Source organism: Lottia gigantea, assembly GCF_000327385.1.
Source record: "Lottia gigantea unplaced genomic scaffold LOTGIsca_18, whole genome shotgun sequence".
In the NCBI taxonomy this organism is placed as follows: domain Eukaryota; kingdom Metazoa; phylum Mollusca; class Gastropoda; family Lottiidae; genus Lottia; species Lottia gigantea.
The window spans coordinates 1,090,135-1,112,885 of NW_008708301.1; the positions used below are offsets into that span (position 1 = coordinate 1,090,135).

Here is a 22,751-nt window from a genome sequence, read left to right on the forward strand (position 1 = left end):
GGGGGGGGGGGTTGATTTGGGTTTGAAATGCACCAAAATCGCATAATTTGTTCAAAAGTTTCCAGACCAGGAATTTCACTTTCTATTTTTATGCCTGTTCTTAAGAAAAGACGAGTTATCTTACGGACACACGTTGATTTGCAGGCTCAAATTTCGACGGTGAGCTGTGAACACCATTACTTTTTTTTTTATTATGTACCACTGCCCGTTTGAATTTATCCGAATAGGACAGATTGATACAGTATTAATATATTTATTTTAAAAGTCGAAAGGTGCCACAGCAGTTTGTAAGGTCATTTTATTGTTTTAAGCCTCTCCAAATTCATAAACAGATATATGTCTTACCCGTGTATATCTACTTTTTCTTTCTGAGAATCAATAATAACCTTTAATCCAGTTGTAGAGTTAAATCCTAAAATGCAACATATTCATAGTCCAATACTAAAATATTGTTCATCATCGTACTCGCTATATCATATGATAATATTGTGTTTAACTTGTCTTTCAGATCGCAAACTCTTCTTTTAACAATGGCAGTTTTCTGAGACCAGAATGTCTAAAGATGTGAAAATCTAAAGAACATAGAATGGTAAATATAAAAAGGATTTATTTTGCTTTCATCCCTCTTGGTCGTTGACATTCTAAAATGACGTGGTCAGAATGTGCTCTATCTTGCTTTGTTATTCTGTGCTAAGGCAATTCCACTATCATGAATGATGCAGTACAATATAAATTTCTAAAATGTTTTTATAGATAACTGTAACCTTTGTTAACTGAACACTAATCAAATTGCTAAGTACAATACTTACGAGTATTTTGTTTCAGCCATGATGACAAAATTGACTCCTTGATTTTATCATAATCTGTTCTTTCAACGTGTGTGTTAAGATAGATTTTAAATTGAAAATAACGATACAGATAGTTTAAATTGAGGAAGAATTTATATTTATATACGAAGCTATGACTCTGGTAATACTGTAAGAATTGGTGAATGTTTAGGGCTGGCCATGTCGATACATCAATTACATTTCCTTCATATTTAATGAAATATCTAAAGTCCCATCCTTTGATTCTGAAAAGAATGTGAAAACGAAACATTTATAACTAAAATTCCTTAATAATCCCATACATGGCGCGGCTATTAGAATGCTCTAGAACGGACAACGATCCCACCATATTTCCAAAATTATACTGAACAGATAAAGAAACGTCACAAAGCACAGAAAACAGTGAATTGTTTATTCAAATTTCAATAAAACAATAGATAATTGTCAGAAAACAACAACATTTCAAAGGATTGTTTGAGTGTCTTTCAAGTTATTGCTATGACATATCAAGGTTCTGATCACGTAATCTTTTTGTGAGGCTGAAAATCAGTATTTGGTGTGCCGTTGGAATTTGCGCACTGAGTTCTGCTGCATTTCTTGGAAGCGATTGGAATGGAATGAAAAGTCGTCTTTGGATGTCATCCCACAAATGTTCTATTAGGTTTAAGTCCGGGCTGAGTGAGGGCCATGGCATCGGACAGTTCCCGAGGTCCACAACTCTTAAATCGAACTCAACCGATATTATCAGTTGAATGTCATAGAACTGGCCTTTTAAAGTCTTAAATTAACAATTTTGATCGTGCACGACTTTGTCCAATAATCTAAAAATCTGACGTTTCGTTATCTGTTCAGTATATAATATCAAGGTTGACCTACCCGGATTGTGAAGTTTCAGATACTTGTTTTACTGGGAATATTTCGATTTTACTGCAGTCACTAATAAAAGCTGAAAGTAGATTATGTTTTCAGTATTTGAGTATTATCGTTTTCGTGGTTAAGCTCTCTCTAACTGCATGGCCGTGTATCCGGGACAACCAAAATATAAAGTTTATGTGGCAAGAGTAGAAAAGAAAGGGTATTCTGCCGAGTCTTCTTTCAGACGAAAACGCTTCGAATACTTACTAGCAAGTGAATAACACCAAGTCTCTCGTAGAATTAATTTTAATGTAGTTATGTCTGTACTTGATACCGTCAAGTCACTGCCTATGTGGAATGAATATGACAGTTTCCACTCTTCTTTTATACTGAAGTACTCATATTTATATCCATGTACGTTTAGAAAATCCAGCTTTAATATTGTTAGATCTAAAGTTTGCCAGTTTAAGGAATAGATCCAGGATTGCTGATGTTGTATGAAATATACCATTGAATAATATATATTTCTGAAATAATACCAAACATGTCAGAAATCATTTCAGGATTAGTAATGTTGTACAATTTGCATGGATATTACTATGTGCATAATTTCAATGAAAATGTAAAGCAATGAAAGGCATCTGATGAAATTGTAAATTGTAACATTACAAAAAATATTTTAAAATAAGTTCTCATACCCTTCAACATCAACTAATTGTTCTACATTTTGAATAGAAATTTTTACGGCCATACCAGCTGTAATATAGAACAATAATCATTATTGAATATACAGGTGTACTGTAGGACTTGTAGCACACGGGGCTTCGGTTCATTGTCCCATCAGAACGACAGACGTTTTTTCATGTCAGCCTTTCCGATCTTATTATTTTGACCTATGCCGAGATTAAAAACCAGGATCTTAAAGTTAGCGAGTTAACGTCTAACTTACTAAGTCACTGTAGCTCAATATAATGCCAATCAAAAAAGAAATGTAAATATTTTTTTGAAAACTGTACTGTAAAAAAAATCTATCATTACTTTGTTTCTTCCAAGCTGTTTCTAAACTAATCTGGATCTGTAGCCAATCTGTATAATAAATTGGTTCTTTAAAATCCAATGAGAAATGATAACTATACGAGATGAGTTCGTTCCTTGATTCTAAATATATATTGCTTGTCTTTTTATTGATCATCTCAAACTGTAAACTAGTTTTTAAATCGGATTGGTAGATCTTCTTAACAAACTTGGGATAAACCCATAAATTACTGGTTTTAATAAAATAATTGATTTTCCATACTGTGGATCTTGTACTCGACATTTCAAAAGATCTGAAAAAAGAAAAACATTCATAAGATATGTAGGTTTTGAAGCTTTCAAAATGTATTTTTGTGTCTAAAGATACCTGCAAATTTCCAAATACAATTACATCGATTGTATTGTGTGTCGTTCTTGAAATGATAGGGGGATATTTTCTATTGTTTGTATTTCAATTCTTTAACTAAAAGTTATAGATATGATTTCAGATGTTTATTTAGAAAGCACTGTAAGCGACTTACTCTTTATCAAAAACAGTATAATATTCTTCTTGGTTGGCCACAATTATTTCAAATTCATAGGACAGTCCTGCAATGAAATGTAACTTGTGAAGTATTGTATTATATTACAGATTATTCCAAGTTTTAATTTACACATTGCATTAATACCATTTGAAATCGGTTAATTATCATATCTTTTTATTTTTTCAATATTCATTGAGATTTTTCAATATTCAGTATTTTAGACACTTAAGAGTTTTTTCCTATATATTTTCTCATCACACCAGCAAATATACTTTTACCTAAATATGTTTTCAGTACAGAATACAGTCGACGTTGAAGGGTTGTGAAATCCAATCTGGTCATCTTGGATGTGAAATAAAGACTATAACTGTAACGTTTGGTAATCAGATTTGTTACAGTCTGTTTATATAGCATATATTTCTGGTATTTCGTATGTACATTGAATGCCGATTCTAGGTGGATGGTGAAGTTTTGTGAAATTTTGACAGCATAAGCATCCACTAGTTGTAATTTATATTGTAGAGTGTAGTATATCTTGGAAACTGTCATCCTAAAACATAAAGGTATCCATCCATTTTAACAGCATCCGACATAAGCATTATACATGTATTGTCATATAACGACACGAAAATACCACTGCGTTAATAATTTGGGAAGGACATAAAATAAACAATGAACTTAGTCTTAGGAACTTACTCTGTTTTAATATCTATTCTTTCATCAATATAAGTTATTTTTACTGTCAGATCACTTTCTGAAATAGAAACATCATTAATGGAGTTTTCATTGAGAAATGTAAAAAGAAAAGATCATTCACTATCCCAAAGAAAAGTCCAATCTCTTACTGCTATCATCAAGATTCGAATGATTAAGTCAAATCATTCCAGGAATAGCTGGTGGTAGTCCTTATTTCATTACCTGTGTATCCTTTGGTTAGATTCCATGTTGATATTAAACTCTGTTCAAAATAAGAGAAGTCAGTTTTAGAAATTATTCCCCCTACATAAAAAGAATACTGAGTTCTCAATTCAACAAAGGTTCTTTGAGTAATTACTATATACTGGTCACCATAAGTTCTCATCACTTTAAATCGTGTCTCAAGTTCTTTAGTTACACTGAAGTGGGTATCTAGTAAAGATGCGTCTATGATCATTCCTTTTCTGTATATGTAGTATGTAAGAAGTTGAACCATTTCACTGAATATATAAAGAAAAAAATCGTATCATTACAGCAAGAAGAGCAGTAAGTCAATTAAATTGAGAGCACTGAAAACCTCTTAATTATTGTTGAACTAAAATAAATACCATATAATTTGTGTACCTTGTATTTGTGGTGTAGTCTATTGTTGCTACAATTTTAATACTAAATCCATTTTTATTCCACCCTGAAATCAAAGAGTTACAAATTGAAATCAAAGAGTTACAAATTGAAATCAAAGAGTTACAAATTGAAATCAAAGAGTTACAAATTGAAATCAAATAGTTACAAATTGAAATCAAATAGTTACAAATTGAGACAAATTGTATCTGTTACAGTTAATATGAAGTTCGCTCATAAACATTCATGCGTAAAAACAAAATACTAACGATCCAAACATTGTCATAACACAATCTTATTATGACACAGAGAAACAAATTGTCAACAAAAGTTAAAGAATGACCACGCCAGATACCTGGGAAAACGCAACCTCTGAACTAATGAATAATATCTCAATATAGCTTTATTTCTGCGTTGAATTCGGCATGAAGAATTTGACCATACCTATAACAAGTTCTGACCATGTTTTTTCTAACTGTTCTTTCATAACGGTCCAATCCTTCCTATCAATACGATCTTCAATATATAATCCAGTATGATGGGCATAGCGATAGTGAACATCGCTGGTATAAACACGTAAGTAACGGTTGTTAATATCTATTACTTCTAACCACGATTTGAAGTTCTTAGGTGCTGGTCCTTTCCATTGGATTGGTGATATCAGTCGTGATCCTCGTTTCACAAAGTACAGGAATTTCATTAAATATTCTCTGGAAACAGAAAAAAATTAAGGGATATACTGCTACGAATGAATAGATTTGTTATGTCTTATGGGAGTCTTTGAAATGCTCAATTCTGTAGTATATCTGAATACATTTTGTTCACAGTTTTGCATGTTTTGGCTTCTTAAAATTTTGATGTATTTTTCCAGTATAGAAGCATGATAAGAATTATTTACTTACCCTTCTTTACCCATATATCTTTCTACTCTAATAGGTATTACAGAGACATTTAATGTTGTAAAACCTGAAATAAAGTTATTGGCATTTTGAAGGTGGATTCGTCTGAATTGCGGTCCTTTGAAACCCCACTTTCGAATTCAGGTCTGTCATGAGCCACTCATATACAGTGAGAGCTGTTTGACCCTATCTTTACTCTCTAAGAGACCTTTTAGTTTCTGATGTCATTCGATTTGATTAATTCAAAGAATATATCGAATAATTGATCTATCCTTTTAAAGCAAGATTAAAAAGTATCCTTTGACACATGTGTGTCGGTTCCTTACCATCCCAAACCTTCTCAGAAACAGTTGATAGTTCTACCAATTCAGATTGATCAATAACATCATAGAATATAACTCCATAGGAAAATCTGTAGCGAGTTGAGATACCGTGGTAAATAGTAAAGATATTTGATGCGTCTAGTTGAACTGCTGAAGGGGCAGTGGTATTAGAAGGATGATACATTGAACTCGTATTGATGTTGGTCACAATATAATACAATCTGTATACCTCTTCACTGAAAATAAGATCATTCATAAATTATTACTTCGTACTTACTTGAAATGTTCAATTGCATATTCTGGACTTGCAGTAATGCGTTCCTTTAAAAGGACAAGCTTTTGCGTCCTTCGACTTAAGATACAGTTTCGTATATTGCTTCTCCGAGAAGTGTTCCTTCGATCGGTCGATGTATTTTTTCTCCTTTCTTCTTTTCTTTTTCTTCTCTTATCTTCTTTTTACTTCTTCTTCGGTCAGGGACACCAGTTAATGTTTCAAAAATGTAAGTATGTCGCAGCGTCGCTTGACACATTAACAAATTTATCCCACCGCAAGCACTGTGATTTTGACTGAAAGTGGTTTTCTTTTCTTTTCTTCTCTTCTTTTCTCGTTACTTCTTGTTCGATCAAAGTTAAGGTCTAAAAAAGTAGGTATATTTTAGGAAAATAATTCCATGTGGTAACTTTTCTAACACCTCTTGTTGGAAGAAGTGAAAATGATTTGTTTCTGATGGTTAGCATACGAGTATGTGTTGATGTGAAAATGACACTTTTCATCATTCACTATGGTCCATATCACTTACCCCATTTCACCAACATATTCTTCTGTAGTAAGTATTGTTATATTATAACTTTCGTTTACTAGTCCTGTAAAAAAAAAAACAATATTACTGCATCATTCTTTTGCAATGTCGAATGGAGTTCGGAAACAATCTGCCACATAACATGCAATATCCATCAATTATACATATAGTTTGTTTTACTTTATTAAGTCCACAACAGCCTTGCCAATGAAATACAAAAACTTACTACTATTCAATTCCCATACATTGAAAATTTCCAATTCCATTTCATTATATTGTTGAATAACTGGCGGTCGTCCCAATGCATAGAATGAATATGTATATTCTAGATACCATATATCAACACCAAGATATACAGATATTGCATAGTTTCTGTGTAACACAAACGTCCATTGAGCAGTGGTTGGTTGGTTTATGGTGGATGTATTGATTGTAGTAGAGTTGATCACAAGGGTATATGTTACTTCAACTATTAAGACACTGGAAATACATAGGCATGATGCAAGGCAACATATTACGTTGCATTGTTTAACTTTGAAAATGAATAACTGTTACTAAGACATAATTATTTAAACAGCACTTAGAAGTTCTTGTTACTCAGAGTTTCACTCTGTATGATCTCCAGGCAATTGATGTAGCTTGTCCCTACCTAAGTTTGACAAGTAGTACTTGTATTGTAATTGTCACTGAAAATATTTTTAGAATTGTTTACAATGATATCCACCTTATTATCACATTGAAGTATGATATCAAGACAAATATTTAAAATTACGTACCCATCATCACCAAGTGCATCTCGTTTATCAGTAACATTTGCAATGATAAGACGTTTCTCTACAACATCTGTAAATATTTAAGCACAAATCTCATTTGAATGCTGAATAAATGAATTTTACTGATAAATTAGTGAAAACTTTATTCACCCCAAAGCCAATATGATTTATCTTAATGTAAGACAAAGTACTATCCATCTTCAAAGACTGGAGATTGACTTAAGACCGCCAGAGATCTTAGGATTTCAATCACGTAAGTATGATTTCCACTGTCGAAATCCTTCCTACAATGTGGATACAATAAAGACTATAGATACCATTACATTCTCTTCACATGCAAGTGTATTGATCATATGCTAGAAAAGCTTAGATCTGTTACGATTCAGTATACCTGCATTTCTTGCTACTGTATAGTTAGCTTTGAATTAATGAATGCAATAATCTCCTTTGAAAATGAAATGAAATGAATGGAGTTCTACGTGATACTTTTCTGCACCATGTGGGCTAATGAAGACGGTCAACGCCATGTAGAGTGCAATGAGGGAAATTTTGCCAGGACAGCGGCATTAACCTGCTCTTTTTCGATTTCCAACTGTCGAGGGATCTTTAACGTGCACATCCTGTAGCACACGGGGGCTCGGTTTATTGTCCCATCCGAACGACTAGACGCTTTTTCCATTTCAGCCCCTCGTACCTGCATCACTGACAGGGGGAAACCGGGATAAAAAATCCGAAGGTATTATCTCGACCTTTGCCGGGATTGAGCCCTGCATGGGCCTTCAGGTTAGCGAGCAAGCGTCTAACTCACTAAGCCACCGCGGCTCCCTAATCTCCTTTGAAAACCAAAATACTTACCTATATTAGCTTCATAATAAGCTTCTGTGATCACATCTTCTAAGTTTCTATCATCGTCTTTCAACTCCTCTGGTGCAGCTTCAAGTTTGAGTTGATAAGATTTATCAGGGATAAATGGTTTGGGTATTTCAGTGGTTGGTTGCATAGTTGACTCTGGTGTTTCTAACATGTCTGTAGTTGTAGATTCTGTCATTGCATCAGTAACCGGTTGATTTGTCGTAGTCTCAATAGAAGTAATTTTGGATTGAGATGATGTGGATGTCGAATCTGTGCCCAATTCAGTAATCGACGTTTCAAATGCTTTTTCACTTGTGGAACTGGTACTTACGCTCGACATGGTTGTCTTAAGAAAACATATACATCATTATAATCACGTTAAGTGCTTAGACATAAAACGTCTATAATTTCCAAGTTTGTTTTTTAATTTGATAAGTAGAAGACTAGGATACGGACTAAATATTCTCACACAATTTCAAATCGATGTTGGGTCCTTAATGAAACTGTTATATTTTAAATTTATCTACTTATATCTACCTGTGAACTTGATGGTGCAGATGGAGATGGCTGTGTGATTTCTTCCGTGGATTGAGATTCCAATGTTTGGGTTGTTGAGGAGTCAGTAGATGAGGACATATCTGTTGTTTCACCAAAGTTCGGACTAGTTGATATTGATGACATGACTGGTGATGTTACTCCGGATGATGTTACTCCAGATGATGTTACTCCGGATGATGTTACTCCGGATGATGTTACTCCAGATGATGTTACTCCAGATGATGCCTGGGTCGATTCTGATGTCGTTGAGGATGTAACAGATTCTGGTGTTGTTAGAGTAGTTGACTCTAATGAGGTAACAATTGGAGTACTTGATGCAGGTGATGTAGCTGTTTCAGTTGTTGATGCTTGTGATGTAGCTGATGTGGATGTCTTCATAGTTGTTATTGAAGTAAAAAAGGATGGTTTTGTGGTTACTGATGATTTACATGTTTTACCCTGACTTCCTGGAAATTAAACCTCATATTTAAAAGACATTAATTCTTCAAATATCAAATTTATATATTGATTCACCGTACAACATTTGTCTAAGACATAAAACAATAAGATATATTCTTATAGTTTTATGTCTAGACTTCGTCGAAATTTACTTTAGTTAATAATCCATACAAATGACCTATTGCTTTCTCGTCCCGATTCCTTTAAACCGTATCAATGATAAGGTGTATGTGGATGAAAATTATGATTGTGACTTGTAAGACACTTAAATTATATGTACCGTCATAGCAACAGCAATATGTTTGTGATTTAGCAGCTCCATACCGTACACAAGTACCTTTATCATCACATCTATTCGGTGCTATATCATCTTCACCTAAAAAATGGTAGGTATAAAATTAACTATAGATATATCAACGAAGTTTAATTATTCACTGAAACTCTAACATTGTAAATGATATATACAGTATCTTAAACCAACAGAATCTGTCTCACGCACTTGTTAAAAACGACGAATTTGATTGAATCATTTGCTAAGTCTGTGAGTTTAACTTTATCCTGTTCGGCTTGTGATTGATTTACTGACACACATTACTTAATAAATTCTAATGGAACAGTAGTAAGACTAGATGAAATACATGTTCCTCTTACCCGAAATGCGATCTAATTTCAAAGGACATCTATGGTCATCTCCACTACTTCTAAATCTAAACACGCCATCAAGATGTGTTGCATTTTTCTTTGTAGCACTCATGTCAAAGAAGGTTAGATTCAGATAGGTTCCGATCGCAAAGTCGGTGGAGGAAAGTTGTAGTCCAAGAGGGTTGTAATGTCCTTCAACGGATGTTTCAGTGGTATTAATAGTTATGGTTCCGAAGATTTCCTTAGTTTCTTGGAGAACCTCTGTTATATCTAATAAGAGTTCATCGTTTGCTCCATAACATTCAAAATTGCTAATCCATTTACTTATCTCAAAGATGGAAGCTACAAGATAGCAAGATAGGATTTTGAATACAGGTACAATTGGTATGGTTTTATCCATCCTGGATGATCATTGGAGATCATGGTGTTTCACGTTACATCCGCGCGAAAGAAACTTACCAAAGCACTATCACTGAAACCAGGTACGGTATTACAGATAGGCAATGTCTACAAAAAAAGAGAACGCTGTGCACCAGAAGCATTAAAGTGACTTAAATGCATTTGACCAGTTGGGTAAACTTTCACTAAAACAAGTACTCACTGTCATAAACAGAGCAATCTTTTTGCGATCCTTGTATAATTTGGTCACAATTTGTACCCCGCCAACCAAAGTTGCATATCTTCGCACCCTTTGATCCGCATGTATAGTGGCCATCACATTCGTCATTATCAATACATCTAACGGAACAGTCCTGATAGTAATAGCTATCACAATATGTACTAACAGAAAACTGTAAACTAAAGAATGAAATTGAAACGGTAAAAAAAATATCATTTTGAAATAATAGAAAAATGAGTTCATGCAAAGTTTGAAAACTATTAGCAGATAATATGAGAAGAAGCTCAAGCTCGTTATATGGTCGCAAACAAAAAAAAGGTGACAAACACACCTTCACTCTTAGCGAGTTTTCAAGAACATACGGGTTTATGTTAATAAATGTTTTCAATCGAACATTTAGACATACATCCTTTAATGTGAGGTTTCGTTTTGGAGCTGTTAGTAGTCGTATGTAAAATAAAATACCTGGTGGCATTAAGATATCGAGAACCAGTAAAATTATAATTCTCTACAGTAGGTAATTGTAAGTAAGATGCTACAGTATCTTTAGTTAACGTAATATTATAATAATCCACCAAATCCGATTTACCACTATCAAGGTCTGTTATATTGACCGATATTAGTACTCCACCCTAAAAAAACATTCATGATATTTATTGGAAACGAAATCAGATTTGAGAAATGAGAAATATGTTACAATGACATGAAAATACCAGCTAGTTTACTTTGCTGAGTTGAATAATGTTATAATGGTTGAAAGGATAATAGATTAGGAGTTTTTTGTGGAGACCAGACAGTGATTCTAATTCCTTTTCAATTAAGCGAACATAAGCTACCCTTGAACAAATTTTATGATTAAATGGACTCATATGAATATTATCAGATGTAATAAGATGTTCGGGAGAAGAAAATATTCAAAAAACTTCAACCGTCGTCATTTCAGCTTGATTTTTATTAGTGTCTGATCGTCAGCGCATATTTTACTGGTTATTATCTTAACGACATTGAACTGTGCTACTGACCTGCCACCTATCAAAACTATATAAAAATTGGTTGTTATCATAGAATGTAATATCATTGGTATCAGGAGGCCCCACAAATATTTTACATTTTTCATTTAATCTACAAATACAAACATGAGTAGAGTAGTTATCAAACAATAGTAAATCAGATAACATATTTAAGTTAATCCATTTAAACCACTCTAGAAATCTGTTCGTTCTACCGCCCACACCTTTCCTGTTGCTCCCATCATTGCACAATAAGCAATGTAAATTATATGCATGTTTTAGAATAACTTTTGTAACCGTCGAGTCACACCTTTTGAATAAATGATAAGGGTCGTAAACCATTGTAATTTAACAGGGGAATTTCCATAAAATTATAATTTTTAATATAGGGTGACTTTTATTTATTGACATAAATCAGAAATGTACTGATCTGTAGCTACATACCCATCTATCTGTGATACACAAACTTCGATAGCGTGATCACAAGATCCAGTTGGACATTGCTCATCAACAAGATTGACTCCATCACAGCACGAACCATCAATATTCAGCCCGGCCGGATTGCGAAAACTTAGTACATTTATTTCTAATTGACCACTCGAGTTGCTCTTATGTATCTGAAAACAGGGGTTGATTTTGAAACAATAGTTGAAAGGGTCTAATTCTGAGGTCTCTATGTGGACATATATTTAAGACATGCCTCACGGATGAGTTTGGTGTATTTCACTTTTGTAATTTCACATTGTGCAAGTCCAATCTTGTAATAAATTTTAAGAAATCAAATTCAAATTGTTCAAACCATTATCAACATTTTTGAAACACGTGGAGTTTGAAACGTGTATGGAACGTGATGATTGTCATAATTTGCACCAAAACAAGGACATGATAATATTTAATGGCAAAAAGTTTTCTTCTCTATATATAGGGTCAGCCATGCCTAAGCAATATGACTGAATCACAAAGTGATGGCCTCTGATGGCACAGTGGAAGCATATTATGAAGAAATCATGAGTAAGCGATGATACTAATTGCCAGACTGTACTGAGCGATCAACATCAACGTCTGGTTCCGGATTCATTCCTTTGTTTTGAAAGTCTTAATCGATTTAGTTTTGTTTAAAAAATCGTTATGCAAGGGAACCAAAAGTTGAGTAGATGGCACGCTGTATATAGACAAAAAGTCATATTCCAGTAATATATTCCAGGAATAACATTTTTGTGTTCAGAATACTCTTCCCATTGAAACAACATTCTCAAATTAACTTTATAAGAATAGAAATACCAGCTGCTGTTTAAGACATTGGTGAGATTTGAATAGTTAAAACGTACGAACAGAATTTTGAAATAATTTTCTTTGACAGGTCAGGATGTTAGGCTATTTTCGAGTACATGTAAAGATACAAGTTAAAATTACCACATAGTGGCCAAAGACTAACACTCGCATTTATTTGAAAATTTCTATTAAATAAATTATAGCCTAAACCATTAAGATAACAAATTTCAATACAAAAATCACAGTGAGTATTTCAGTAAAAGGATTGCTACTATGGCAGCTATTTCTTCTATGTTTTCTTGAAGTTATTGACTTTGAGATAAGAATCACAATAAAATAATGATTAAATCCGAATGCAGTATGAATTGAGCTAAACATGAACACCATCAATGCTCAATGTGTGTAATTTGATCTGGTTTAATATCACACATATTATGATTAAAGGTATATGCTAATCCAATGAGATGGTTAGCCCATCACAACCACATCAAAACGTTGCTTATCATTTTCATGCTGTTTTCAGTATAAGGTTCAGCTTATATATATTATTCAGCTCAAAAGATTGAATATCGTATTTTGCAATTTTCCATACAGATGAAATTGGCATCATTTGAATATAATTAAATTAGCAATCAGTGTTGTAAGCATCGTAAATTATAGTGATGGTGTTCAGTGTGAAAAGTAAAAATAAAGTAAAATGAAGATCATGTTAGTAAACAACGGCGTCTTGGCATCATATTCACTTGATGATAGTACGCAGGTAATAGATGTCTATGAATCTGGGGAGGTCATCGATAGGAGTCCAATCATCGATATTGTATTATAACGGCCCGAATAGGTTGAAACCAAGGTCTCTGATTTAGTAAATTAGAATACGTTTTATCCAAAATATCAAACAGAACCAACTATTCAACTAATAAATATAATCATAACAAAAGCTAGCTAATCATTCTCTTATAAATGCATAACTCACCAAGGTGACAAAAATTGTTAACACTAAGGAAACCAGCATTTCCATGATATTACTAATAATCCAAAGGTGACTTTACTTTACTCCATTGCATTTCAACCCCAGATCACTGTTTTTTACGTCTGTGTTAAGGTGAGAGGTCTGGTAAATGCAGTTATGACTCGGGGCGGGACCAATCGATTTTTATATTACATGGCAGCCAAAATATGCGAATATCAATCATATAAGGATGGTTGGGTGGGTTTATGTTGAAATAGGGTGTAACTTATTGTAGATTAGGGACAAATAGATATGAAATTTGTTCTAAGAAATAAATCTCGTTAAAGACAAGTGGAGGTTTGTTGACCATTTAAGTGTTCAATCAATATTCAAAATCATATAATAAAAAGATCTAAAAGAGTATTAAAGTTTCATTTCTCTTTAAAAACTTTTATAGACTTTATGTGGTAATATGAATTTATAGATCATAAATAATCACGTTATATTTTGAGGAATAAAGCAAAAGTCATGTCCTACAAAAGTCATTGTCACTAAAATAATAACATAGCTGTATTATAATATAGTGATCTTTGCAAATGGAACAGAGAAAGATTCTGGAGCTTGCAATGGAAGAGGGCTATATCGCCTATCTTTAACTAAGAAAAGCGTGTTTGGTTGGCATAGCCAAAGCCCCACTTCCATAAGAGCCAGAAACCTACTAGATAAGATTTTTTTTAAATTGAACACGTGTTGCAACCATTCATTTGTTGATTCAATTAAAATACGTTGAGTTTTTATTTTGGAAACAAACCTGCATACCATGTTATATCAAATTCTGAAACAGGGATTGTCTTTTAAGGTATTAGTGTGTACCTTCCCTGTAATGAAAGAGTTCTTTGAAAGGTATTTAAATGGCACACGTCTTAATCTATATCACGCATGCTTTCTTATTTCTCTAGAATATGTAATATGGATTATAATAATGATAATGATCGAAATAGATAATCAAATGAATAAGATATTGTTATAAAATATAAAATTGAAAACCGAAATATAGTGCATGATGTGCATATCACATACGTTAAATTGTTCTTATTAAATTTACTCCCCTATGCCTCAAAACCAATATTTACGTATCTTATCGCGCAGCGTAAGACTTAGGTTATAACATAGGTTATTTTCAATTATGTTTTTATTATCTCAACTAAACCAGCCCTGTACGACTGTGTTATCTATTTATCACAGTAACACAAAAATATTTTCATTAATACGAATACCACGGAAAGAAAATAACAATTCTGTGTCGAAGTTGAAGTTCAGAATATAACAAAATCTTGAGTAACCTCATGTCATAACGTTCGGTTGATATGGTAGCATTATTCATGAGGGAAAGTTATTTTGCTTATCACTTCACTGTGATAGATATAAAACTTTTACAGTTTTTGATTGCAGTTTATGCTGTCGTCATTTAAAATACGATTGCAGTATTGGTCAGAATTATGAAGATTGTAAAATTGCCAAATTGGGTATCTTCGCACTCAGAAATAAATCACCTTCTTGTGTGTTGTATTAATTAAAGGGATATAACTCTAATAAAGTACATTGTAGAATATTTCCTTGGTCACGTGCTGACATCTTTTGATGACTGTTTTGTAATAGCATCATTAGCACTAGCAGAAGATTTACATTTATTTAGATCAGTAATAAATCGGTTATTATCGATCAAAATAGATTCCATCGGGGCACGACTGGAAATTCAACCCTGTTATTTCAACAGATGAGAAGTTAAAAGCATATTAAGGGCTAGATAAGCGTTTTGGACTATGTGGCAAGGGATGGTTGTAACAGAAAGTTTAAGATGCCATACGAATCCATCGCAGTGACTTGGTGCATAAGAATCAGTAATAAGTAGATTTTATGCTTCTTACCTGTATTAAAATAACAAAATAACAAAATCTATTTAGTTATAACATTATAATATACAACAGCAAAAATATATAAAAAGAAAAAAATATATTTTTAAAAATAATTTTGTATAACAATTTCTTTAATTTAAAGAAAAATAAAACAGTTCCTAATTCTGAATGAAATTATTTCTGGTCCAACTGTGAAGCATTTGGCCAGTACCAAAATAGCCCTAAAGAAATCAGAGCATTAAAATATCAATATGATTAATATAGACTCAATACTTCGTTTCTTCTGTTGACACATTTGGAATGGCAAATGAGATGTCAACCATAATCATAGTCAAAAGCAAAACGAAATATGCTACAGCTGCATTTTAGTAGGTACAAACCTGTCATTTACAATTCTTAAATAAATGATCTCTAAGGTGAAGCATGAAGAATAACCACTACTTCGGAATGGAAAGAACACTAACCATGTGCCTGTTTGACACCTTCAACAGATACTATTAACAATATAATACAAAATAATATTATATACAACTGTTCGTCCTGTACAGTCGGTACAGCCCAGGACCTACATACCAAGTAAGACATGAAATTGAAAGATTAAGTTATGCCGATCATCCCTGATTCAAAAACATTATTAAGGAGTATTATAATTTAACCATCATGGTTTGATTAAAAAGATTTACATTCCTGACATTGACATTATGAGTGGTAGTGCACTCATACCATTACCACCTCCCATTGATCCCATTGCCATGGCAAGAAGAGCTGGATTCATTTCACCACCACCACCCATTAGCATAGTTAATATTAACATTTCCATCATATCATTTTTTGGAGCAGGTTCTGAAATAAAAAGAATAAATTGTGGTTTTAAGTATTTTCTGCCAAACATAAGACTTTGATTAGATACGCTTGACAAAGAATGTTGCCAGAAACAGCTACACAAAAACTATCTTATTCTAACATTTTCTAACACTTAAAACGTGCACCGTTTTTCAACAAACGTGTTAAAAATGTCTCATTTAAAACTAACTGTTTTAATAAAATAAAAAAAGATATTTAATATAGTCGGTTCATGTGACAACTTGACTTATTTTTATTTAAATTGTTGACGATTTTGATACGACTGTTATAAGTATACTTACTATTCAGAATTCCCGGGCTTGCTTTTAAAGCAGCTAAAGGACCATTAGGCATACCGGGACCTGAAAAACAAAGTTATATTTCCAATGTAAGCATGACCACAAAAATGGTTGAGAGAAATCTACCGTTGCAGGTCCGTAAGTAAATACAGACAAAAGAATGATTAAAACATATAATTTAAATGTAAATGTGGTCTATGGAATAGATGGCCACCTCGGGCGGACCCCGAACCCCTTCCCTAATATTTTTGTCCCGCTACTAACGGGAAACACATTTTTTTCATAGAACAAAAGCTCTTGTCATGCCTTGTAGCATTTGGCTTGATATAGCTCCTTGTTATATCTAAAATTGCCAAGGTATATACTTTACTACTTACCAGGCATACCGTTATTCTTCAAAGTTGATAAAATTCCTCCACTGGGTGGAGCACCCATAACTGAAACGATGAATAAATTGTTAGAATGGAAAAATAATGATTCAACTGAGAAAACGCTATAGCTGTAAACCAGATTCTGGCTTACTAGACCAACTACATGATTCTTTAGCTCAGAGTACATTATTGTGACGTACGGAAATCGTTTATACTTGACAAATCATCGTTCATAATGTGGGACAGTCTTGGTTAAGTCAAGTATTCAAATACAAATGAAAATAGAAAAAAATGTATAAATATATTTGACACCAACCTTGGCCTCCAACACTACCAGTGTTACCAGCTAGAGAAATATCTACTGGTCGAGTTCCTGTAGCTCCAAAAGCTGCACCCGTTGGACCACCAGTTCTAGCACTGCCACTAACAGTACCGAGAGGCCCACCAGCATTACCACCAATAGCACTAAGACGCCCACCACCATTACCACCAATAGCACTAAGAGGTCCGCCACCATTACCATTAACAGTACTAAGAGGTCCGCCACCATTACCATTAACTATACTAAGAGGTCCGCCACCATTTCCATTAACTATAGTAAGAGGTCCACCAGCGTTTGGTCCTAGAGAGAAATAATACTACGAGGTTAGATATATCTCCACATTAAATCAAATTCTACTTTGCTTCCTCTTTCGTATTTCTTGTAGCCATCTAAATGGTCACAAATTCTAACGTCACATCTCGGACAAACCTACTTTCATTTGAGGTCACCAATTCGAAGACCCTGAACACTACCTACTGCACTGTCTATCAGTTAATACTCTGTCAATTGGAAAACCATGTCAAAAATCATCATTTTGGAGCATGTTCATAATTTCATTTATTTCAGCAAAAACTTCTGCGATATCTGGATTTTCAATCAATATCACTAGCATTGAGGTGTAGACATCTTACTGTAAATATGTTTTATTCCAAAAAACAAATTATCACTATTTCGTTAAATAACTAATTTATATTTTTGCATATATATTATGTTATTTGTATTTTTTCGGAAGATGGGTAATATAGGCGAAAGTCTGTCCCCCAATTCCTTTAATTTTCACATGAATAAAACATGTTTACAACAAAAAAGGACTCCGCACAATATTTTGGTCATAAATTTTGTTTATATTATGTATTTTTATATACTCGCTTACATAATAGTTTATCATCTATATCACGATCATTTTCTTGTGAATAAACCTTTCTGATATGATAGCTTCTACAAATATTTAGTGTTTTCTTTGATTGAAAATATTTGTTCAATATTGATATATTTCCAACAAGCACATGTATAGGAGTAATTGTCTCATTTGCGCTTTTCTATAGTCATATCCAAGACTCTGTGTCCGTTGGTAAGTTATCTCTAAAGCAATGTACTCAGAATAGAAGGAACTTACCTTCTTGAGGACCGATCGTATTTACTGCACTGGGCATGGTCGGGTATATACCAGGCTGAGGTTGACCAGTGAGTTCAAAGACAGATCCGCCGGGTAAAGGTACATTGGGATCAACAACGTTTCTTGCTGTATTGGGATCAGGGAAATTCTGGGGCATGCTCCCTGCAGATGAATATTGTACTGCAGCTGTGTCACCAATCACAGGACCACGATTCATACCACTCTGCGGATCAACTTGGAAAACTACACCACCTCCTATGGCATTTGGATCACTAACTGGTCGTTGAACTACACCACCTCCTATGGCATTTGGGTCACCAACTGGTCTTGAGGCAACAGGGCCAGCATTAGGATCAGTTAACGGAACGGAATTTGGATCCCTCAAGGGTACACCGCCAGTTAAACCTGTAGTAACTGATGGGTCATTTGGTAGCATTTGTCCTGGGTTAATTTGGAATCCCTGATTCACTGGTTGAGGACCAGTATTTTGAACATTTTGATCTGTTGGTAGACCTAAATTGGTCAGCACATTAGGGTCCATTTGGCTTGTACCAGTACTTAATAAATTGTTTACAGCATCCACAAAATTACCACCTCCAACAGGTTGCGTTTCTAGAAAGAAAAGATGATTCATTTATAGTCTCACGAAACAAAGAAACTACGGCAAATGTAGGGAACCAATTTCTATCCCTAATATAAGACTAGAACTATCCAATATCAAAAATAAAAATAACTCACGTGGTGGTTGATTTGAATCTACTGGTTGTGGATTAGCTTGTCCACCAGTATTTGTACCAAAACTAGCCAACGCTATATCTAATAAGGACCCGCCTGATGGTGGGTTACCACCTCCTGTTACAACAAATTCATTACCACCAGTAGCTAAAGTTCTGGCGTTTGAATTACTTGCTGGATCTGAAATTATTTATTATATAATCCTTTACATAGGTATCATGAGATCAGTTTAACGATGAGTGAGCTTATTGTGACTTGCCTTTTGAATACTTAGATACATAAAATAGATTTCAATCATGGTCACCTGACATGACTTTCAGCAGTTGTCCAATACATAAAAAAAACTTTAGAACACAAAATTCCTTAGAAGAAATGCGAAAATCAAGGATGAATTTGAGTTGAGATATTCAAAACTAAATGTTGATGTAAGTACATAGGGTAGAACATCAGTCAAGTTCATAGTACATAAATCTTAATCCTAATGTTGATGCTCATCAACAAAGTCCAAAATATTACCCGCCGGCATGAAAATTTAACTTGCATAATTTAGCATTAATTTACTCTTCTCTTTCCATGTTTCTAATTTATGCATATGAAAAAGGCGTACCACGACAATTACCTTAAATTTGATATATAAAAAGACAACTTGTCATATAATATAGTCCAGTTAATTCCTTCGCAAAATATTGTAGCCTATTTAAAAGGACATATACACAGTTTGAAAATATGTAAATAGTATTCAGAGGTACTGGACATGTAATAATGTAATAATAATAATAAATAATAATTTCCTTCAAAAATATCTCAAACTAGGTATTTTACTCACTATTTCTATATGTCTTTTTTATATATCACAGATTACCCTAAAATGACGCATTTCGCATTGAAACGCGTATTATTGTGGACACATGGATTAAAAGGCTCAAATTTCGATGGTGATCTAAAAAAAAATTCACGTGTCTGAGACTAAAGTATGATTGGTCAAAAAGAATGGCGCATGTGTCCCTTTGAATTTCAAGTTAGAGCAAAGTGGTATGAAAGTTCGGCATTTGCTATGAAATGAATATCTATATTAGTGTGAAAAGTATACTATGATATATCATTTTTTTCAATATTACAAACTTACTTGTATTTTGACAATGTACACATGCTATTCCAACAGCAACTATCTGTAATAAAATATTGATACAGTTCATAATTCATACAAATTAATTTACTAGTGTCTTTTGAGTCAGAAGACTGGTGGCCCTTGTTTGAAAAGTTTCAAACATTAGAATAAATTACGAGTTTCTTTAACCAAAAAAAAAAAAAAACAATAGATAGAAGTCTTACAGATCTAATGCTTAAACAAGCGTTACCTTGTCGATTTTACGTCTACTATTGCGACAGCCTCTATTCGGGTGAAAGAATTAAGTGTATTTAAGTATTCGTAAAGATATATATTTTTTTAAACGCTGTTGATGATAATATCAACACTTACAACACACGAATAGTTGTAAGGATTTAATCAAACGGGACTCTGCTCGCTTATCAGGTTTTAGGTGTTAGTGATTCAGATCTGAGGGGCTTACATAAGAAATTTTTCTAATAGGTTTATCGGAAGCTGTGCACGTTGAAAAAACCCTGAAATTCGGTTAATTCCACTGTACAACCAATAATTGCTTCACTGCACACATAGCCCAATTATGAGCAGGTAAGTGAGATGGGAAACTTGATTTTAATTCATGTGACACGACACAGACAATAAATGTACAATTTGATGCGTTGTATATATTAAGATGCAGAAAGCAATTATGTCAATAATAAATGCGTAATTAAAATTGTCGGGGCGTCAGAAGTTTTGACAAGTACGACGGTAATGTACAGAGCAACACTGTTGGTCTTTGGCACCATTACAGGAGCAAAGTTTCTGTTATTTCTCACCTCGGATTATCCCATACATATTTTGTACCAAATTTTTAAATACATGTCACCGGGTACACGATGTAAATATTTTTTTAATTATTGCTTGTTAATAAGTTTAGTATCAATTGAAGTTGTCTGTTGTTACAGATAAGAGCGATACCGTGAATTTGAAATAATCGTGAGGAATATAAATAAATCATCCATCAAAGTCGAAATAGAATGTCGGGTACAGTAAGTCTTGACAGTGATTTAGCTCTGGAGCGAAATATAAACAAGTGACAGTTGATTAAGATGAACGTCATGTTTTACTCGCTGTTAAGTCATTTATTAACTTTTGGACATAATTTCTCTGAAATTTATGTCATTTTGTTTGTCCAAGCGAAAAGTTTGTGTCAACTGATACTTCAATAATGAACTTTTGTTGATTTGTTTATGCTTTAGTAAGTTCTTCAAATGGACGAGGGATAATAATCTTCTCACATATCTTGTTCATCATTAAAAACTATTTTAATTTCACTTCATATGTCACTTGGTAGCTATTGATCAACCAATATTTTCTATAAAGGCATATACTTATTCTTAACATCCAAAATCTAATTTCTATTTTTATGTAATGATTATAAACCGCCCCAAATTTTACTTTCGGAAGCTATGGGGCTTTTCCAGAATTGCCAAAATCAGATTATATTGTAAGCTGTTGAAAAGGATACATATCATAATAATTCTTCCTATATATGCATTCTAATTGCCGTTTCTTGTGGATTCATACACGTGTTTGTCTTAGGCGTATCTAATTTAGGCCGAGTCCCAGGTTGGAACTATGCTATTGTTGTATTTAACACTTTTCTGTTTAGTTAAAGATTCGCATGCCTATCGCTATTTCATTCAAATTTAAAAACAGTATGTTACTTACTATGAGTCTTTTCAAAAGATCCATGATGCCTTTACTCTCTAGTGCACAGATTTCTTGATACAAGCATACCCCTTATAAACCTATTTGAATTATGCCAATCAACCATCACGTGATTTAAACCAAACCCACTTGACATAGGTGAATTTGTTGAATGACATAAGCTTTGTCGCAAATAGACACTGCAGTTATTTTTAGTGAGTAATGTGTTTAGTTTTATGATAAGAGTCACGTTAATGTCAATGCATGACAGGTGATAGTCAGACATGTCTAAGTTCCCTTCTGTTCAATACAATCATTGTATAGCTGACCTTTCCATGCATCTGGATTGTACAATACAACCTTTGATTTCTGTCATTTGTTACTATGATAGATGGACGACATACGTCTACAATTACGTTTACAAACACTCGATAAACCTTTTCATCATCGACTATTATTGCTCATATCACAGTATCCGGAAATTAGCTATGTGCTAAACCAATCTTTTATAAACGTTGTCATTAAGGATATCCTGAGACGGAAACGAGATTAGACGTAGTCTTGTTAGTTGAACCTACTAGCCGTGTTGTGCTCCAGTTTGACGAAAGGTTATTGGTCTAAGTGATGTCAAAATGCATCAAATACATCTGAAAATGAC

General features: G+C 33.5%; 2 protein-coding genes across 2 annotated transcripts in view; both read right to left on the reverse strand.

Annotated features, from left to right (window-relative positions):
• The window catches only part of LOTGIDRAFT_158756 (hypothetical protein), a gene marked incomplete at both ends in the record, with an annotated part of 30,093 nt that extends 16,331 nt beyond the window's left edge, over positions 1-13,762 (reverse strand). Inside the window, 26 exons of the mRNA XM_009052193.1 lie at positions 346-412; positions 810-1,072; positions 1,704-1,773; positions 1,950-2,209; positions 2,381-2,438; positions 2,721-3,010; positions 3,239-3,305; positions 3,520-3,791; positions 3,938-3,995; positions 4,160-4,437; positions 4,562-4,625; positions 5,003-5,268; positions 5,461-5,524; positions 5,784-6,016; positions 6,581-6,644; positions 6,807-7,060; positions 7,357-7,423; positions 8,209-8,551; positions 8,743-9,209; positions 9,482-9,577; positions 9,853-10,185; positions 10,445-10,641; positions 10,928-11,094; positions 11,485-11,584; positions 11,917-12,089; positions 13,718-13,762. Of these exons, the coding sequence (XP_009050441.1) occupies positions 346-412; positions 810-1,072; positions 1,704-1,773; positions 1,950-2,209; positions 2,381-2,438; positions 2,721-3,010; positions 3,239-3,305; positions 3,520-3,791; positions 3,938-3,995; positions 4,160-4,437; positions 4,562-4,625; positions 5,003-5,268; positions 5,461-5,524; positions 5,784-6,016; positions 6,581-6,644; positions 6,807-7,060; positions 7,357-7,423; positions 8,209-8,551; positions 8,743-9,209; positions 9,482-9,577; positions 9,853-10,185; positions 10,445-10,641; positions 10,928-11,094; positions 11,485-11,584; positions 11,917-12,089; positions 13,718-13,762 (4,616 nt within the window). The remainder of the gene's footprint in view (positions 1-345; positions 413-809; positions 1,073-1,703; positions 1,774-1,949; positions 2,210-2,380; positions 2,439-2,720; positions 3,011-3,238; positions 3,306-3,519; positions 3,792-3,937; positions 3,996-4,159; positions 4,438-4,561; positions 4,626-5,002; positions 5,269-5,460; positions 5,525-5,783; positions 6,017-6,580; positions 6,645-6,806; positions 7,061-7,356; positions 7,424-8,208; positions 8,552-8,742; positions 9,210-9,481; positions 9,578-9,852; positions 10,186-10,444; positions 10,642-10,927; positions 11,095-11,484; positions 11,585-11,916; positions 12,090-13,717) is intronic.
• A 1,889-nt stretch (positions 13,763-15,651) lies between these two features.
• LOTGIDRAFT_231186 (hypothetical protein) lies at positions 15,652-22,150 on the reverse strand. Its single transcript, XM_009052194.1, has 8 exons — positions 22,115-22,150; positions 20,423-20,465; positions 19,300-19,476; positions 18,562-19,173; positions 17,439-17,744; positions 17,129-17,188; positions 16,755-16,814; positions 15,652-16,452 (listed from the first exon to the last, which is right to left on the reverse strand). Exons 1-8 carry the CDS (start codon positions 22,136-22,138, stop codon positions 16,289-16,291), a joined length of 1,446 nt encoding a protein of 481 aa, XP_009050442.1. The 5' UTR covers positions 22,139-22,150; the 3' UTR covers positions 15,652-16,288.
• Between the last annotated feature and the right edge of the window lie 601 nt (positions 22,151-22,751).